At 39.2% G+C, this 19,930-nt stretch overlaps 1 protein-coding gene across 1 annotated transcript in view; it reads left to right on the top strand.

Annotated features, from left to right (window-relative positions):
* POLA1 (DNA polymerase alpha 1, catalytic subunit) overlaps positions 1 to 19,930 on the top strand; it is a 299,145-nt gene that overhangs the window by 104,726 nt on the left and 174,489 nt on the right. The window contains exons 27-30 of the mRNA XM_045779581.2: positions 11,699 to 11,731; positions 12,509 to 12,601; positions 15,123 to 15,328; positions 17,365 to 17,497. Coding sequence (XP_045635537.2) covers positions 11,699 to 11,731; positions 12,509 to 12,601; positions 15,123 to 15,328; positions 17,365 to 17,497 — 465 coding nt within the window. The remainder of the gene's footprint in view (positions 1 to 11,698; positions 11,732 to 12,508; positions 12,602 to 15,122; positions 15,329 to 17,364; positions 17,498 to 19,930) is intronic.

Here is a 19,930-nt window from a genome sequence, read left to right as displayed (position 1 = left end):
CGTTTGTGTGACACCTGCCAATTGTGACAGAAAGAATGGAGATCTGATAGCTGAAAGGGAAAGGAAGGTGCTGGAGGAGGAATGAGGGATCAGGGGTCCCACGGAGCACCATTACTATGGTTTCGATGCTGGTTTGCCTTGTCTCCCTTTTCTCCTGTTGCCCCATCCATTTCAGTGGATTCTGTCTGCGTGCTGACATTGCTTTCATTTATTCATTTATTGCTTCTCTGTAGAGCATTGGATTTCTTAGACCTGAAACTTCTCACATCCCCTCCGTTGAGCATCTTAGCTTCCATCTGCCTCCCTGTCCTCTCTATTCACATGTCCAGAGGCATAGCATATTCATCACCTCTGATACTGCCCTTAAGGTTCTACTCCCCAACCTGTTCCCCTTCCTGGATTCCCTGTCTCAGTGAGTGACAGCACTGTCTACCCAGTTGTTAAGCCAGGAACATTGGTATCATACTTGACTCCTCTACCTCTTCCTCGTGCCCCAAATCCAGCCAATTGCCAAGTCCTGTAGATGCCACTTCCTAAATGCCTGTGACTCTCCAGTGCAATAGCTATTGTGCTACGTAAGCTTCATTACTTTTCCCTGGAGACTGCCCCCCCCCCCCCGGCTGATAGGTATTCTCCACATGTTTTATGGTCAGAGAGACCTCTTTGACTTGTCAATCCATGGTGTGACTTCCTAGTTTAAAGTTGTTAATGTGGCTTACAAGGCCTTTCACAGTTGAGCCTCTCTCCTGCCTTCTCCCTACTTTCTTGAGCATTCTAGCCTTAGTCATACTTTTTATTTTTTTCTTGTTGCAAAAAAACCTTCCAAAATTTTTTGAAAGTTTGATGTTGTTTAATCACCATTGAGATTTTCTCTTTGTCCTTTGGATCCTCACCAACATTCTTCCTCCATCCTCCTTTGCCTGTTATTCCCTATAACCCACCTTCACCTTATATACATTCTGCTTCTGTCAAGTTTTCTCTTAACTCCCACCCCAGGGGCTCCTGTTCTCTGTGTGTGTCTGGATATATGTATATGTTTTTCCTGTCACATATTTGGTTCTCTGCTCCACTAGATGTTATAGACTGTAGAGGGAAGACATTGTGTCTGAATCATTTACTTTTGTGTTCCGTTTCACCTAGCACATGGGAAGTACTCAGTAAATACTTGGTGAGTGAATGAATCAGTTCCTTTTTGAGGTTCTAAGTGAAAGGAAAATTATAGTGCTTCCTACAATTCATATCAAATTCTTGAGCCTTGGCCAGATTAGACAGTGGCAGTGCAATGAATTACAAAAGTAAAGGTTTATATTTTTTTAAATCATAAGGAGCCAAATCCTGTATAGTCTTTGTATTGATGTTTTATCTTCTTCATATTCTGCACCTCTACCCTAAATGACTTTTCTCGACTTGATACCTGTTGCTTTGAGAATTTCTCTGTATTCTTCCCGGAGAAAATACAGAAGGTGATGGGATAGGAGGAAAAGTGATGGATAAATGGGAAAGCATTATTTGATTGATCCTTAAATATATTTTTTCTAGAGGCATGCCTGAACATGTGTCTGTAACACCTGTGTCTCTGGAGAGGTGAACACAATTCCATTTCCCTAAAACTAGACCATCTTTCTGTAAGATTTTTCTTTGAAGCAGGAACCATCCATATTTTGATCATAACTAGTTCCTAGAATCTGTTTTCTGAACTTCTAATAAATGGGAGGGCAAAGGACAGCATTTTGTAAAAAAAAAAAAAAAATCAGTAACAAGTTGCTCTAGGAGAGCATATCGAAAGTACAGTCAGTATAGAACAAAATGTAGTATTTATCTTTGGTACTGAGCTAGGGAGTTGTCCCCCCTCCCCCGCCAGGCATTGGGTTTAAAAAGTTCTCCTTCCTCTGACCTTCCTTAAAGCAGAGAGTAACGACGAACTGTCCCATGGCTACCTTGTCACACACCAGTCCTAAAAAGGAGCTTTCAGAAATCAAAAATGCTTCCATCACAGTAGTGACAGCAACCCCTTGGTCACTCCAGCTTCACGTTGTCTCCAGACCACCGCCTAGCTGCTCTGCCAGGGTCCAGCTTCAGGCCAGGTACTTAGTCATGACAAATGACAACCTGTTAAATCTGCTTTTCGTGGGCGCTGGGAGCTCAAAGTTTTCTAGTCACATATTCCCATGACCTCAGTTATAACGAAAATGTTGCAGATTCTAGAAAATGCTAATGTCCTTTTTAGCTGTAAGTATTATCTTGATTGCAGTGCTTCACAATTGCCCAACTTCATTATCTGCACATAGCCAGCCTGACGCCTTCTTCTCAAATAGACAATTATGATCAATTAAGCACTTTCAGGCCTTATAGAATACTTAATTTTATTAGTCAATTATTTGTGCTTTGAAAGAGTTAATGGTAGCTACCCAAGCCATTATTAGAAATTAGTATGTCCCAAAATAGAAAGGCTATTTCCTTTGTGTATGGCACTGCAGTAGAAAATGCCAAGCATAGTTTTTACTGAGTTAAAGGGTGAGGGAAGGCGGAGTGGGGGAGAAAGTTACATGTAAATCATTTAGCCATTAACCTAATGGGTGGATTTATAAATCCTATTACTATAAGCCCTTTTCATTTCCACTGAGGCCTGGTGCATGCTTGATCCCACTAATGTAAAATTCATTCCGTCTAAGTGATTACTGAAGTAAGACACTTTGAGTCAATTTTAATCAGGGTGTGTGAAACTTGCTTGAGCGCCGATGCTCACTAAAGCGCGGACATAGTTTGGCCGTGTCTTAATTAGCCCCCCAGATGAGTTATGCGTGGAGTCAATCAGGGAACCAAATCTGAGCCTTCTGACATGTCCGTGTCTTTCTGTGAGGGAAATAACACTGTAGGGGCTGAAAATACGCAGCTCCAAAGCAAGAGGCAAAGACCTTTGGGCAGGGTTGTTTCTAGTCCTGTGGACATTATGTGAATTCTGAGAAATCTGAAAGCTTGATTCTTATGGCTAATTGGAGGATCTTCAATGGTACTTATATTTAAATGAGTCACACTTTCAAATCTGGTGTAATATGTGGATCTTCTTCCTAGAAAAATGCATATAGGCATACATTCAAATTTTTCCTTACAGTTTCAGGGATGTTCACATTTCTTGACCCTAGGTTAATATCTCCTGCTCTGGTTTCAATCTTGGTGTCTTAGGATTTGGGTATTTTTTGGAAATTTAGTATTTAAGAGTGTAGGCTCACACTTGAACTCTTGTGTCGGTGAGTAGATTTGGCTCAAGGGTGCTTTAAAGCCAGCTCTACAAGCTCTCCAGGGTCCTGTGTCAGATATAATCCCAAGTATGGCAATAATGCACAGAAGTTCCAGTGAAACAAAGGGGACACAAGTTTCTGAACTGGTGGTTGGAGTGGAGGAGGAATAGAGAGTAAGAATGTTGTGAAAGGAAGATTTCTTTAAAGGTGAAAACAGTTTTTTAAAAGTCAAAATGTAAGGTGGATTTAAAAAAAAATACACAAGATGAATAAATCTTTGGGGCCAAGGAATTAGAAGACAAGGGAGAAGTTCACTTCTCATTTCACATCTTCAAAGTCATAGATTGTAGTAGTTTAAGTTCACTTCTCATTTCACGTATTCAAAGCCATAGATCGTAGTATTTTAAGTTTTTAAGTCAAAATTAGAGCCTTGACACATTTTAGGGCAATAATTGAGAGATACTCATAAATATCACTGAGTGTATCTGTTAGGGAGGAGAAACCTATCAGAAAGCTTTGTTTATTCAGCGTGTTTTATATTCTTTACACATGAGCTATCAGAACGTCTAGGCTGTAAATTATGGATTTAAAACAAAATCAGTTTATCTGGAAATGAGCCGTATGGGAGAGTTACACTTTCAGTCAAGTTTATAATTAATGGGCCTTTATCACCGGGGGAGACATTCATTTCTCTTGAGTGAATATTTGCTTATCTAACATGCATAGTGCTTGAAGGTGGGGTTAAAACTGATTCGCTCTTCACTTCTTGCATGGAAAGAGCTAGCTTTTAAAAGCGTACTGTGTGTGGATTTAATAGCCACTTTCTGCGACCAGCTTTCGGGTCCTTGTTGTGGAGATGCACTCATCAGTCCATGGCTTTGCTCTTCTCATGTTGGACCACTTGGGTTTGCTTTCTTTTATCAGAACTTAAAAAATAAATGTTTATTGAAGTAATTCAGTAAATCCTATGTGCCAGGCATTGTGTCAGGCTTAATAGCTAAGACATGATCTCTGCTTATGATTTGCTTATAGTATCTTACTTACCTTTGTAGTAGAGTGGTGGGCTCTGGTATACACAGGGTACTTTGAGGGCTACCTTGGACTAACGTATTCCTTAATACCATTTAGCTGGGGAGGCCAGAGAGATTGTTCTGATGGTGTAAAGTTCCTTGTAAAATAAGTAGACATTAAGTAATAATACTAGCTAACATTTATGCGCACTTATGTTCCAGGGACTGTAGAAAAGAATTTGCGTGTGTTAATTTAATGTTCACAGTAGCTCTATTGTAAGGAAGCTGTGGTTACCATCTCCATTTTACAGTCAAGTGTTGGGGGCACAGAGAGGCTATATTGTGTGCCTGAGTTCACACAGCTTGTAAGCAGTGCTGTTGCACTTTGAACTTAAGTAGTCTGTATCAGTCAGGGTTGTCCAGAGAAACAGAACCAGTTTGGGGGTGTGTGTGTATGGAGGGGGGTTAGGGGGGAGAGAGAGATTGATGGATTGATTAATTTTAAGGAATTGGCTCATGGGATTCTAGGGGCTGGCAAGACTGAAATCTTAGGGCTGGTCTATAAGCTGAAGACTCAAACACACAGCACGTGAGTCTGTAGTTTCCTTGGGGGACTTCATTTCTTTCTCTCTTAAGGCCTTCAGATGATTAGGTGAGGTCCACCCACATTATGGTGAGGATAATCTGCTTTACTCCAAGTCTACTGATTTAAATGTTGGTCTCCTGTTAAAAAAAAACACCACCACCAAAACAAGAAAACCTTCACAACAACATCTAGACTGGTGTCTGATCAAATAACTGGATATCATTGGCCTAGCCCAGTTGACACATAAAATTAACCATCACACAGCCTGACTTCTGAACCCACACTTTGGACCACTGTGGGGAAACAGCATGTGAAAAGCACAGAAGCAAGAAAAGAGCATGGTGGCTTATTCAGTGAACTGAACATATTTCAGGAAGGCTGGATTGAAGGGTGCATGTGGGAAGCATCCGAAGGTAAGGTGGGCCTCAACTATATCATGAGTCTTGGGTCAAGCTAAGGGATTTGAATTTCGTTGTAAAGAGTACATTTTATAAAGAACACTGGCATAGTGTGAAGAGTGGTTTGAAATAGTGGTGCTGGAGACAGGCTGAGTGAGTGGTGAGGACTTGAGGAAGGGAGAGCACATTGGCAGGAAGAGAAAATCTCATGTGAGACTTGTTAGCTCATTGGATTAGAAAGGAAGTCAGCCCTTTATTTTAGTTTGAGACTCTTGGAGGGGCCATTTATCCTATTTGGAGACCGGAAGGATTTGGAGGAGATGGATGGAGTTTAGAAGGAATTCTTATGGGACAGACACTGGAATATGTGCTTGGAGAAAAAAATGTTGTCATTAGTATGTCACTGATTCTCAACCAGGGGCAGTTTTGTTCCTCAGGAAACATTTGGCAATATCCGGAGACCATTTTGGCTGTCACATCTGGAGAGTCTGTGTGCGTGCATGCATGCTACTGGCATCTAGTGGGTAGAGGCCAGTGACGGCCCCCCATGACAAAAAATTCTCCAGCCTAAAATGTCAGTAGTGCTGAGGTTGAGAAGTCCTGATGTTTATGTGTAGACAATGTGTATGTATTCTCCTGGAGGAGACGGGGAGATCTCAGTAGAGGGTGTCGAATGTTTTATGTATAGTAAATATACCCACTCACTTATATTAGGTGCATTAAGCTATATGCAGACAACTTGTGAGAGCCTACATATTTCTAGTCATTTTACAACCACATAGCCCTCAAAGTACCTAGAATATGGATATATATTCTTGTAATGCGGATGGTTTTTGTTGGACATATTAGTGCCTCCTTTTCCTATTACTAAAGAAATGAATGTGGTTGAAAGACAAAACAACCAGATAAAAGGATAGAGGTGTTTCTACATGTCAAACTTGGATTCTAGATTTTTAGATCTGGGAGGAATCCCAGCCTCTTCATTTTTTAAATGAGGATGCTAAGACCTAGAGAGAGAACCCAGATGGTTCGCAAATCACTCAGCTACTTATTGGCAGTTTAAACCAGTACTCACATTTCAGACCCCTGACTTTTCTTTAAACTTGTATTTGTATAATGTTTTTTCTTTGCTATCCGTGTTTTCGTCATAGAGTTCTTTTTATTCCCACGTATCTCAGGGACCTGGGTGGTCCTTTTCCCCCAGTTTTAAAGAAGGTAAAACTCAGGTTTAAAGGCAGTAAGGAACCCAGACAGGAGTGTTCAGTGGTGGAGAACGAAAGTAGGGTGCTTATTAAATCCATAGCTTATGCTCCTTGAGCATCTTAGAGAGAAGACACACACCTAAGAATATCAGGGGATAGGAAAATAAGAAAAAGGCCGTCGAATGTAATGAAGATGAAATAAATGTTTGCCAAGTGGGAGAACTGAGTAACACAGAGTCCTGCTTGGAAACTGCCGAAATTGGGACTAGGAAAGCTTAGATAATGGTTGGATTACCAAATATCATAATATTTATATTTCTTCTACTTTTTCTCTTCCCTATCCTTCAAAACCATTCATTTTGCTACCCCTGTTATGCTAATGTTTTTTTTTAAAACCTTTTGAGTTTAAATCTAATTTTATGTCATCGGTAACAGAAGAATCCTAAAGCCATTGAGATTTCAGTTGTCATTCTGTTCCTGCATTATTTGTTAGGATTTGACCTTACCCAGCATTTTCTTAATTTGTAGGATTTCTGTTGCATTTAGTATTTGCATCATCTGCCATCATATATCATCAAAGTAGGTTTCTTGTTGATAGTAGATGTCACTGTCACAGACCTGTGCTTTTGTAAAAGGAGCTTGCAACTTTTTTTTAACCATGGAAAATTGGTGTTTTCTCACTTTCATTTAGTATTAATAAGCACAGTTTTAGTCTATAATAGCATTTAAAACCATTTCCTAACCTTTAAATGCATTGACAGACACCCGTATTCTGTCCTGACAAAAAGTAAGGACCCCAGCTTTATCCCGGCCTCGGCAGGAGAAGCTGTAAGTACACACGTCAGTAGAAGTTGGTCTTAGGTCTCTGCCGCTGTTAAACCCGGCGTCATAAACATGTTCTTTCTGCTTAGTAAATCACATTGTGTGTGTATTTCTGAATACATTATTTTCTTTGGGAAAGAGTTTTTTTAAATACACTTCACATTTCCTTTTAGTCCCCACCACCCTTCACCAGCCTTCAGAGGCTCAGATTGGGGTTAAAACACTTTTTCGTATTATTTTAATTACTGCTCTCCCCACCCCCAGCCCCACTCCTTTCCTGTTTCCCCCTCCTCTTTTCCCCTAACGGCACTGTTCTGGAAAGCCTGCAATGATTGATATGATGGCAGTGCTGTCATTCTTTTTAACCAAAAAAAAAGTCATTTTTGTTCTAGTTATTTTAATAGAGTCCCATTAAAGATGTATTGCTGACTGAAATATCGGCACGAAGGGCTCTCACTGAGCTGAGCCCAGGAATTAAGAAGTCAGGAAATCGGCTGCTGCATTGCAAGAGAGCCTTGTGTGACACCGAATCTCCTGATTGGGGAGATCATTACTGCTATTATGACTCGACTTGCGTAGGAATTTTAAATTCCATCTGAATGTCAGTAATAACCCTCTTAGCAAATTATCCTGAATAAAATCACGAAGGCATTTTATATAATAGGTGTTGAATTACTGGATAGATTTGCTAATTAAATACTCTTTGTTCTGCTGCAGTTGACATTACAGGGTAAGATCTTGAACAATTATTCTCAACAGCTGTACTTTGTTAAGGGAAAAATTAACCGCAAAGTTTATTTTTTTACACTTGAAGTTGGCAGATTTTTGAAATGTGCTTGAAAAAATTCCATCATCCAATTGGTAATGAGTAGATAAATATGCAGGTGTTGCTGTGAAATCAGATAACTGCAGACTGCCTTATTAATGAATTTAGCAAGCCTTTATAGCCCTGTTTTCTAGCTGTTGGCACTTATAAAATGATTTTCTGTCAGAATGGGTAGCTTTAATATTAGGCTTGTCAATTTGAAGTGAACTTATGAACGGACATCTTGTAATCACTGTACCATGTGTCCAGTAGACTTTTCTTGATACCTGTGACTTCTTTTAAAAATGCATTTCCTTAATGGGGAAAATACCTGTGAAGTGTAAGTTTTTAACTGTTGGCTTCCAGAGCAGTCATGTGGTATGGGTTTTTTAACAAGGTAGTGAAACATTCTGAAAAGAAAAAGAGACATAAGTTCCAGCTTTTAGATCATACTCTTGACTAGTTCTGTTATTTTGGGTAAAATCAGAGGGTCTAATCTTACTCATCTATAAAATGGGGTTTGTAATACTGCCCACTCCTTAGGATTATTCGTTCAGTATTTTACAAATAATCGTCAATAGCTCCTGTGCACCAGGCTTTCTGCTTCATACTAAGCATTTGGTAGTGCACAGGGTATCTAGCAGTTGAGCCCTCCCCAGTGAGCAGTTTGAATCAAGGGTGGCTTTCGGGTGATTCTGCTCTTTAGCACTTGGGTAAGCGTTGGTCCAGACAGGGCACTGTGGTACCTGCCGTGTAGAAGTGCTTAGTGAAGAGGCGTGCTAGGTCAGGATCAGCCTGGTTGTGGATTGTCTCCTGTAGAATGGACTGAAGAGTTGACGTGCTGTGGTGAGGACCTTGAACCTGAAGTCGAGCATAGTCATTGGCTATTGTTGAGGTCCCCTGGAAAGATGGCGATGAAACTATCCTCAGAAATTGGTATAACCTCTGGGGCGCCTGGGTGGCTCAGTCTTTAAGCGTCTGCCTTTGGCTCGGGTTGTGATCCCAGGATCCTGGGGTTGAGCCCCGCATCAGGCTCCCTGCTCAGTGGGGAGCCTGTCTCCCTCTGCCTGCTGCTCCCCCTACTTGTGTGCCCTCTCTCTCTCTCACTGTCAAATAAATAAATTCTTTTTTAAAAAAAAGAAATTGGTGTAACCTCTGTGGAGAGCTATTTGGCTATATTTATAAAAAATTTGAACCCATATAACCTTTGACCCAGTAAGTCTTCTTATAGGAGTTTATCTTGTTACTGGCAGTTTATTTATGTATAAGGATTGTTTGTTGAGGGGCGCCTGGGTGGCTCAGTCGTTAAGCATCTGCCTTTGGCTCACAGCGTGATCCTGGTGTTCTGGGATCGAACCCTGCATCAGGCTCCTCCGCTGGGAGCCTGCTTCTTCCTCTCCCACTCCCCCTGCTTGTGGTCCCTCTCTCGCTGGCTCTCTCTCTGTCAAATAAATAAATAAAATCTTTAAAAAAGAAGGATTATTTGTTGAAGTGTGATTATAAAGGTAAAGATCAGAAACAGCCTACATGTTTATTACTAGAACGCTGGTTAAATATATCACGATCGAGTCACACAATGGAATACTGTATAGCCAGTAAGAAAGAATAAGGCAGTTCTGTGTGTATAGATAGGAAATAATCTCTAAGATAAAAGTTATTAGGTGGAGAAAAGCAGTTGCAGTATAGTCTTTATGTTTTGCTTCGTTTTCTACCATTTTTGTGCAAAAGATCCAACACCAGGTTTCTGCTGTCAAAGAGAAAATCGTTTCAGTAGCAGCCCTCAGGTCACACGTGGAAATGGTTGTGAGTTGGTGGCGGGAGAGAATAGAGGCGGTGGTAGATCTGAAAGATGAAGGGTGCCAGTACACATTGGAGGTACACTCAAGGGTGACATAGTAGGCTTCGTTCATGGTGTGAAAGAAGAGTAGAGGAAATTGGCTCCTGCATATGCTGAGTTGCAGTGAAAGGTTGACAAATTGTGTCTGAGGTATTTTTCTTAGGTAATGGTTACCTTGTGGACTTGTCTGTTGTGATAGGGAGGCAAAGCCTGTTGGGATGGAAGGGGGGAGTTCTATCCTCACTGTGATTAACTTGGTTGATCTCATTATTGCCCTCTTCCTGAAGGAATTGTCAGATAGTCTCCCACAATGCAGTTCCCTGCAATTTAGATGTTTAAAAGTGAAGATGAAGTGGAGAGTGAATGTTTTTTAGGAGTTAACTGAATTTCAGGAAAGTAATTGGGATTACTGTGAGACCCACCAGTCACCAAGCAAATGGTATTTTGAACACCTGTCACATGTGAAGCCTGAAGTTAGGCACAAACATGTGCTCTGGCCCCCAAGAGCTTGTGGTCTAGTTGGGAAGGGGACAAACTGTCAACTGAAAACCGTTTTCAGAATGGGATTTTCATGATTACCTTAGGCCAGTGGTCCTTAGCCCTGCCTGCAACATAAGTATCTGGAGAGCTTTTTCAAAAAACTTACCTGGGCTGGTATTGCTGTTTGTTTGTGTGCGTGTGTGTGTTTTTTTTTTTTTTTTTAAGTTCCCCAGGTGATTTCAGTCTACAGCCACTATTAAAACCATTGATTAGGGGCACCTGGGTGGCTCAGTCGGTTAAGCATCTGCCTTCAGCTCAGATCACGATCCCAGGGTCCTGGGATCGAGCCCCGCATCAGGCTCCCTGCTCAGTGGGGAGCCTGCTTCTCCCTCTCCCTCCGGCTCCTCCCTCTACTCGTGCTCTCCCTCTCCCTCTCTCTCTCTTTCTCAAATAAATAAATCTTAAAAAAAAAACCCAAACCATCGATTAGCCTAATCCATATTCACCAGCACCCACCACCCTCAGGACAAGGGAAGGGCTTTCTTCTCTAAGAACATAAGACAGTGAATGCCTGAACAAAATTAGGAGACTGTAATAAAGCGGAGGAAGCAGTGGAAGTGGAAAGTAAGGGGTGGGTGTAAAAGATAATCTAAGTTCAGGGTTTATAGGGCTCTGTAATACATGTCTCCAGTCTGCGGCTATATGGGCCTAGGGGCAATCCTGTCTACACATATTATCTAGATGTTTGTCTCTATTCACCGAATATTTATTGAGCCCTGCCTTTGTACTGGGCACTGTGCTAGCTCCCAAGAATATGTGAAGGTCTACTCTCTGCCTTCAGGAAAGTTACAATCTTGAGAAGAAATTTAAATCTAGTGCATATATATTTATTTTTTTCACTTTTTAAGATTTGAATACCATGGGTAAGAATTGCCAGATTTGAAATGCTCTGTTAAGCTTTTGTTTTTCAGCCATGCAGTTCTATTTAAATATTAGTAATGAGAATAGTTTGCCTTTTTGCCATATCATAAAGGGATGTTTTTATTATGCATGTTTATTAAAAATAGAGCTTTACATAAATATTAAGTAGATATTTACAGTAGAGCTGCTTACATATCTCTGGCTAAGAATCAACATAGAGGCTAATTTACTTTTAAATTATGTCGATGTTACTGTTATTTTAAGGTTTGTAGTTAGAAAACCATGAAGAGCTTTAAAATGTATGACCAGTCTTTGGGTTATCTATCTCTATGTACTTACTTATGTTAATGGTTTTGTAACTATGTAATACATTAATCTTCACTTTTTCTTTCATTTAGATTTTGATGCATACAAAGGAGATGGTACAGAAGGTAATGCTGAACATTTTCATTATACAGTGACTCTTAAATATCATACCTGGCGACGTTTTGTATTCAAGGAAAATTATAACCCAAACAGACTGGAGATGGCTTCTTAGGATGCCTAGTTTACGTTTATAATCCCTCCTAATGGATTATAGCTTTTTTCTTTTACTAACACGGATATGATCTAGCCGCTGCTTGAAGCCTATATGTGAGTGTTTCAAGCAAATTAGTAACAGTGCTAATTAGAGTTTACTTCTAGGCCTTTATACTGTATGTGCTCTAGTGTTGTTTGTTATGATTGATTTTTTTTTTGCATTCTTCATATTCTACTGAATACTGTTTGAAACTATGAAGAATTTCATATGGATTCGTGCCCCTGAATTGTAAAACACATTATGTTTCTGCTTTGTAAATCACCATGACCACACTAAGCTTATGGTACAGTGGATAAATATAGACCCCCCCTCCTAGTTTCTTATCCTTCTTTATATTATTCAGTTCCACAGTTTGTTTCAGTTGAAACTAGACATTTCCCCTGCCACTCTGCTGTCTGTTTGTTTTAAGAAAATTAGCTAGGTTTTCTTAATGTGACAGTGGCTTTCCTTTCTAGTTTATTGGAGCTTAATCTTTGATTGTACTCCTCTGACAATATGGATAAGAACAAACATAAACTTTTGAAAAATCAACGGAACCTGTAATTTCTGTAGTATAAAAAATCTTGAGTTTCATTGTATATGATCACTGTTTTTGTTGTTAAGTTTTATAATTTTTGCTTCTTATTAGATGAATCTTGAAGTTATTTATGGAGATACAGATTCAATTATGATAAACACCAACAGCACTGATCTGGAAGAAGTATATAAATTGGGAAACAAGGTGAGATAATTTGATGAAATTATCTGTTTTACCTGCTTTTGTGAATTCTCTTTTAACATGGAACTTCATAAATTCATGTATGTGTACATGCGTGCTTCGGAAAATAATAAACTTGGTGCTTCTCATTTCCTCATCCTCTTATTTTTCTTAACCTCTACTCCAATTGTTTGTTTTTAAGGGTAAAATTCAATGGAGAGTATTTTTTCCTTAAATGATAAATACATTTTTACTTTGAAAACAGTGTGAGATGTTTTCATCTTGTTTCTAAGGCTGGTGACTGTGGTGTTCTCACACTTTTGTGATGTTGGGCTTAGGCCTGGCTACAGTGATATCTCTGACTCTAGCTGCTGCTGTTCTGGGTCTTGCGAGGGGGTTCACAGTGCCTCACACCTGTGATATACCCTGTGTCTACTTTCCGATAAAAGAAGAAAGCAGAAAAAATTTTAATTTAGATTTAAAGTACGGCTCGGTTGGTTAAGCATCTGCCTTTGGCTCAGGTCATGATCTCAGAGTCCTGGGAAGGAGCCCCGAGTCAGGATTCCCTGCTCAGCGGGGAGTCTGCTTCTCCCTCTCCCTCTGCCCCTTCCCCGCTCATGCTGACCCCCCCCGAAATAAACAAATAAAATCTTTTAAAAAAATTTAAAATATTGTCATATTTATAATTATTACATTATGCATGAGGAGAACTGTATCTCCAGTAGTATTCAGATGGGTTTCATATCCTAATACGGATAAACACCTATCTTCATACATGTACACACATTTATAATTTTTACAAGAGTATGTAAAATATATTTGAAAAGGAAAGTGGACATTTAAAAGTAGTCATTTGTTGCCTCCTAATTGCAGTTTACAATTAGCAAGTGTTTCTTCAGTAATTGCTGTGTTAACATCTTGTCCCAATAAACTAGAACTAAGATAACATCTTACAAAGTAACAACTTCCTGCCTTTCTCCACTAATATGTGTGAAATATGACCTGTAGGCTTCACCTGAGAGCAGGCCTGGCCTGTTGTCCTCATATTGGACTTGAAAAAGCTGTGTATTTTCCCTAGAGGTGATTGGCTGTGCCTTGATCTTATCAATAAAGAGTAGGTGATGTGGTCATTTTTTGTTCAACATATAGTTATTTCCTTATATGTAAGGTGCTTTGGGAGATACAGGGAGATCTTAGACATTACTATTTTTAAGATTTTATTTGTTTATTTGAGAGGGAGAGCACATGCAGTGGAAGGGGCGGGGGGGGGAGAGAGAATCTCAAGCACACTCTGCACTGAACGCAGAGCCTGATGCGTGGGGCTCCTTCCCACGGCCCTGAGATCATGACCTGAGCCAAAACCAAGAGTCAGATGCTCAACCAACTGAGCCAACCGGGCGCCCCTTAGACATTATTTTAATAGTCAAGGTTTTACTTATTTCTAGCCACATACCTACTTGTTGGACTATCTAATCTCTAATTCAGTAGTTTGAAGGTAAGGACATATGCATTTATTATTTTTTTTTTTGTGAGTAAAGCGATAGAAGTTTAAGTGAAGATACAGAGAAAGCTCTCAAGAGTGAGGGGGTCCCTGGCAGGTTTGGGACAGGGTTGCCAACGAGCGCCTTTAGGGTTGATCTTTTATAGAAAGCTAACCAGGGAACTTTTTTTTAATAATAATATATTATGTTAGTTACCATACAGTACATCCCTGGTATTTTGTTTTTGTTTTTGTTTTTTTAAAGATTTTATTTATTTATTTGACAGAGATAGAGACAGCCAGCGAGAGAGGGAACACAAGCAGGGGGAGTGGGAGAGGAAGAAGCAGGCTCATAGCGGAGGAGCCTGATGTGGGGCTCGATCCCAGAATGCCGGGATCATGCCCTGAGCCGAAGGCAGACACTCAACCGCTGTGCCACCCAGGCGCCCCATCCCTGGTTTTTGATGTAAAGTTCCATGATTCATTAGTTGCGTATAACACCCAGTGCACCATGCAATACGTGCCCTCCTTACTACCCATCACCAGCCTATCCCATTCCCCCACCCCCCCTCCCCTCTGAAGCCCTCAGTTTGTTTCTCAGAGTCCACAGTCTCTCTAACCAGGGAACTTAAATCCTTTTAACATCTCTATTGATAACACCTTCAGTGGCTTACTTCCTTTTCAGTGTCTGCTTATTCTTTGTTGGTCATAGGTAATTATCGTAAAGACACCCACCCCGCACATGCATTTGGTTTTTAGATTTAAAAAGACTTTCATAATTTTTGTAAATTTCCTGGGGCGGACCCTGCCAATTCTGTCCTTTGGTTGAATGGGATGATATATTTATATTACGTGTTTTTTTCAGTTTGTTTTTGTCCCTGTGCTCTTTCAGTGGTTTTGCATCACACTCAGCATAATACTGTATTATATATCACCTGAGTAAACGCATTCTAATCTTGTGAGAATTCAAGTTCTGTTTAGATTAACTCTTGGGAATTGGTAGCATGTTCATCTTCTCCCTGGTAGATGTTGGAGGGCTAGTATTAATGCTTGAAATTTTCACAGGTAAAAAGTGAAGTGAACAAGTTGTACAAACTGCTTGAAATAGACATTGATGGTGTTTTCAAGTCTCTGCTACTGCTGAAGAAAAAGAAGTACGGCGCTCTGGTTGTTGAGCCAACGTCGGATGGGAATTACTCCACCAAACAGGAGCTGAAAGGGTTAGATATAGTTCGAAGAGATTGGTGTGATCTTGCTAAAGAAACTGGAAAGTGAGTTCAGCTTTCATTTTTGCTTTGTTTGTTTGTTTGTAAAAACTTGGAGTATTAATGACATGGAGAAGATCTGTGATTCTGCAAAGCCCAAGGATGCAATATCTTTGTTGTTGTTGCATATTAATGATTCTCACTCATTTGGAGTGGAATTTCCCAGGTAGATTAAAACTTACTTAGCAAAAGCTATATTTGCTCAGTAAGAGATACTTGCTGTAAGATACATCTTAGGTGTTGTAACTCATAGTGAGGGTGAACCTTCACATTTTAGCTCCCTACAGAGTTGGTTTCATTGATGTTGGCTTGTATCTGTTTTGTTTTGCTTTCATATTCTTATTAGAAAGTGCCTTGTGTTGTGTTCCTGAATTGTTGTAGAGCCTTTTCAGGAACATAATTGTTAAGGTGTTCCCATGTTGTGGCTTAAATATTCTGGGATTCTTAGTGGACCGTAGACTGAGACTTTGTTCCCATCCATATCATTTGTGTATAAAGATTCTTATGAATCTCTAGCAGAAAGGAAAAAATACGTGATTTTTACTAATCTTAGGTTAATTTAAGAGCTAGTTCTCAAGTACCATAAGTACCTCAGAAATAATAAATGTCATGGCTGATCCCCCTAGCTTTGCATCTGAGACTGGAAATTGTGATACTAAGGCCTTTTTTAAAGGGTCACATTAATTTCTAAAGCATCCATTTAGAAAAGCCTGAATCCTTAGGTATTTAATGTACCATCTTTTTAGATATTCCTGTTCGATGAACCTGCCCAATTCTGAAAATAGAAGAATTCTTTTTTTCTTTAAAGCAAAATTTAGGGGCGCCTGGGTGGCTCAGCCGTTAAGTGGCTGCCTTTGGCTCAAGTCATGATCCCGGGGTCCTGGGATCGAGCCCCTGCTTGGCGGGAAGCCTGCTTCTCCCTCCCCCACTCCCCTTGCTTGTGTTCCCTCTCTCACTGTCTCTGTCTGTCAAATAAATAAATAAAATCTTTTTTTTTAAAAAGCAAAATTTAAATTAATTTTAATATTGCCAAATATTCACACTTTTTACTTGTTTTCCAGTCCTCTTGCTTTCAAGTTGGGAGATTGAGCAATTGTTGCTTCTGCAAAACCATTCTTGATTAGGCAAAGTTGATCATCCGACTATAGGTCACTGTTAGCCTTTTATGAAATGGAGTTTGAAATGCTTCATTGCCCCCAAATGTACCCAAAGATGAAACTACTTTGTATAGACTGTCGATTAGAGTGTTCTCTTCAGCTTTGTGTTTTCTAAGAAAAGATGCATCATAATAGAAGTAAATTTCTCTGAGTTAGAAATGTATTAGTAATTAAAGCTATACAAATGTTTTTGTCAGGGTTCTTTTTCTGACAAATTATAATGCAGCTGTCAAACCCTCGCTCTGCATTTTCTCAGAAATGGATAAAATATTGGCTTCCTTACTCCTATTTCTCTTTTCTCTTGTTTTTTGAGGGGGTCTGGTAGAATAATAAGTTTTTCAGGGATAGCATAAGGTTGGAGAACACTGAGGAATATAATGAAGCTGAAGAAAGAGAAGTTTGAAATCTTTGGGTTTAAAAAAATTTGCATAAAGATCTGTATTTCTGCTTACCTAACTAATGGTCATCTCAGTTTGGTGATATCAGAGCTAGTATCTTGGTGCTTTATGGGGAAAGTGAAATTTTTGTCTTTTAAAATTTTAACCTATGAGTAGAGTATAACTGCTTGTGAATTTTGTAATTGGATATATACAGTTGTGGATGGAACACATACCTTTCTCTGTCCACATTTTGTATGAAGCATTAGCTGCTGCATTAGAAAATGGTCTGTATGTTTAAGGGCAAACCTGACATTCCAAGGTTGGTAAACCTTTGGTAGAGTTAATGTTAAAAAACAAATAGTAACGGCCTTTTGGACATTCACCCTCATGTTAGCTTTCAGTACAGCTCTTGTCCACATGTTAATCTAATGGCATTTATCTTCCTTTTCTCTCCTTTATTAATAAAGTATAATATTAAAAAATGAATCCCTCTCTTTCTTTGCAGCTTTGTCATTGGCCAGATTCTTTCTGATCAAAGCCGAGACACTATAGTGGAAAACATTCAGAAGAGGTTAATAGAAATTGGAGAAAATGTGCTAAATGGCAGTGTCCCAGTGAGCCAGTTTGAAATTAACAAGGTAAATGTAGCATTTATTGCTGAGCCCAGCTGCTGCCATGTGTTTTTTGCCTCCTTCAGCTAGTTGAAGAACCACCTCATCCTTGCAGTCGAAATAAATTCTAGCTGGTGATGAAAACTGCTTAACAACTAACTCACCAATGGAGCGTTAGCATACCACTCTTCCTCTTCCAGCCGTGGTGCCGCCATGTCAGCCACAGGGGCCTTCTCTCTCCATCTCTTACTTGCTAGAAGCCTCATTTCCAGAGATTCTGTGGAGTGATGTAGTTGATGCTTAGGGGACTAGAGAGTATTACCTTCTCCCTAGTCTTCCTCACTTATAGTTGTTTGGGAAGACAGGTCTGTAAGCTTAGAGAAAGATGGAGACAGTGTGTGTGTGTGCGTGCATGTGTAAGTGTGTGTGAGACTTTCACAGAAGGTGATCCTTATAGGTACTGTAATCAAAATGCTTTTTTTGGACATTGTTCTTTAGAATTAAGATGGCGATAGCATTTTCTTTATAGCCAGAGCACTTGCGCTTTTATTTTCTTTTTCAGCTATGTAATTTAGACTTTATGGACAGTCTTAGTTATTGAAAATGAGGAATATTTTTCCTTACCTAATTTGAAAAATAAAACCTTGGTTTCCAAAGTGCTGCGTAATGTAAGATGTTAGGTTGCAGATTTCCTTTTATCCCCCATTTAAAAAGAGTACCCTTACAAGTTCAGAAGCTAATTTTGTGAATACCATTTTACCCATTTTGTGATAAATAGGTTTCGTTGTCAAAGCTGATACAAAAAAGGAATTTTAATGAAATAGAGTCTAATGATGACATTAAATAGAAGACTTAGAGTTAAAACTCATTCATGATACCCCTTGTGCTAAAGGGATGCTTGTCATTTTTGCACAGTTCCTTACTCTTGAAAACATATTTTTACATTGAAGCAATTACAATATATATTATTTTGAAATCTGTTTTTATTTGACACAGATTGTTCCACATTTCTATATTATCTTAAAAATGATCATATTAATTTTATGTATCACTGATATATCTTTATTTAAAATTTCTATTTGATTATTTACATTATTTTGGATACTGGAAATAACTGTATTGAACATCTTTCTTTATCTTTTTGCTTTCGGATGAATTATTTTCTTAGTTTAGGTTCCTTAAAGTGAACTACTTGAGTCAAAAGATGCAAATACCTATATGGCTCTTTCCAAATTGCTTTGTACAAGGGTGATACCCATTGATAAGAACAAAATATGTGTGCCAGTTTCACCACAGATTTGCTCATGTTGGTGATAGTTCATTGGTGATAATGTCACTGGTGATATTAAAATAGTGCTATCATTATGATATGAAACAGTGTCTCACGGTTGCATTTAATTTGCATTTCTTTGGTTTTTAGAGAAGATGAATATTTTCTGTGCATATCCTTAGGATTAGTATTTATTCTTAGGTGAGTCATTTGTTTCCTACACCTTAACCATGATGTCTTTAATGTCACAAAAAAAGACATTCGTTTCTACATGGAAGTACAAAAAAATAGAAGTAAATATTGTAAGAGAACATGTGCCTTGGCACTAGCTCTTCACTTGAAGCGATGCAGTGTTTACCTGTTGGCATGGCATCGCTTGTGGCATCTAAAAAGTGATTTCCTTTCCGAATTTGTTTGGTCCGTCTGAGAAATGTGCATTAGTAAGAGTTATGACCTCAGTCTTCCTTGGATCAATTTTTGCGTCGATTTTGCAGATTGTATCCCTGACACGATCTACCTTAGAAATGTGGGCCCTCTTTCACAAGGGGTTCCAGGCAGGAGTTGGGAAGGCCGAATCAAAACATGACCACATTATTGGTAAAGAACACTGAGCGTGTGTCCTCCAGGCCAGTGCGCCCACACTGTCATCTTATAGGAATGATGACACCGTATGACTAGTACGCAAAGAAACCAGAGTTGCCAATGCACTGGTGGTCTCCGAGTGCTTGTGAACGGTCTGCAGTCTTGTTATTTTGAAATTTTTACTATCAAAATTGTTAAACTTACATACAAAAGTAGAGAATAGTATTATGAATCCCCATGTATCCATCATTCAGCTTCACTAATTATCAATTTATAGTGACATTATTATCATAACAATAATAGTAATACTTGATGTGATTAGGGCTGTGCCTTCATTTTCTGTGGCAGAGCTAAAATTGTGACTTACTGTCTTTATATTCTCCATTTCACTTGATGTAGTAGCTGGCAAATAACAGTTGTTCAGTGAATATTAAAAGAATTCACTTGCTTTTCTACTCTTCCATTCATCAAACATGCAGTACCTCTTATGTGCAAGTGCTACATTCTGGGATGTAAAATTGAATAAGCAAAGCATGGTCCATGTTTACAAGATGGAAATGGTCTTTCAAAGATATTTACTGTCCCATATTTTAATACTTTTTAAAAAT

Source organism: Ursus americanus, chromosome X (genome assembly GCF_024610735.1).
Source record: "Ursus americanus isolate L20-20 chromosome X, mUrsAme1.1.p, whole genome shotgun sequence".
NCBI classification, from domain to species: Eukaryota; Metazoa; Chordata; class Mammalia; order Carnivora; family Ursidae; genus Ursus; species Ursus americanus.
This window is presented reverse-complemented; position numbering and strand designations above follow the sequence as displayed.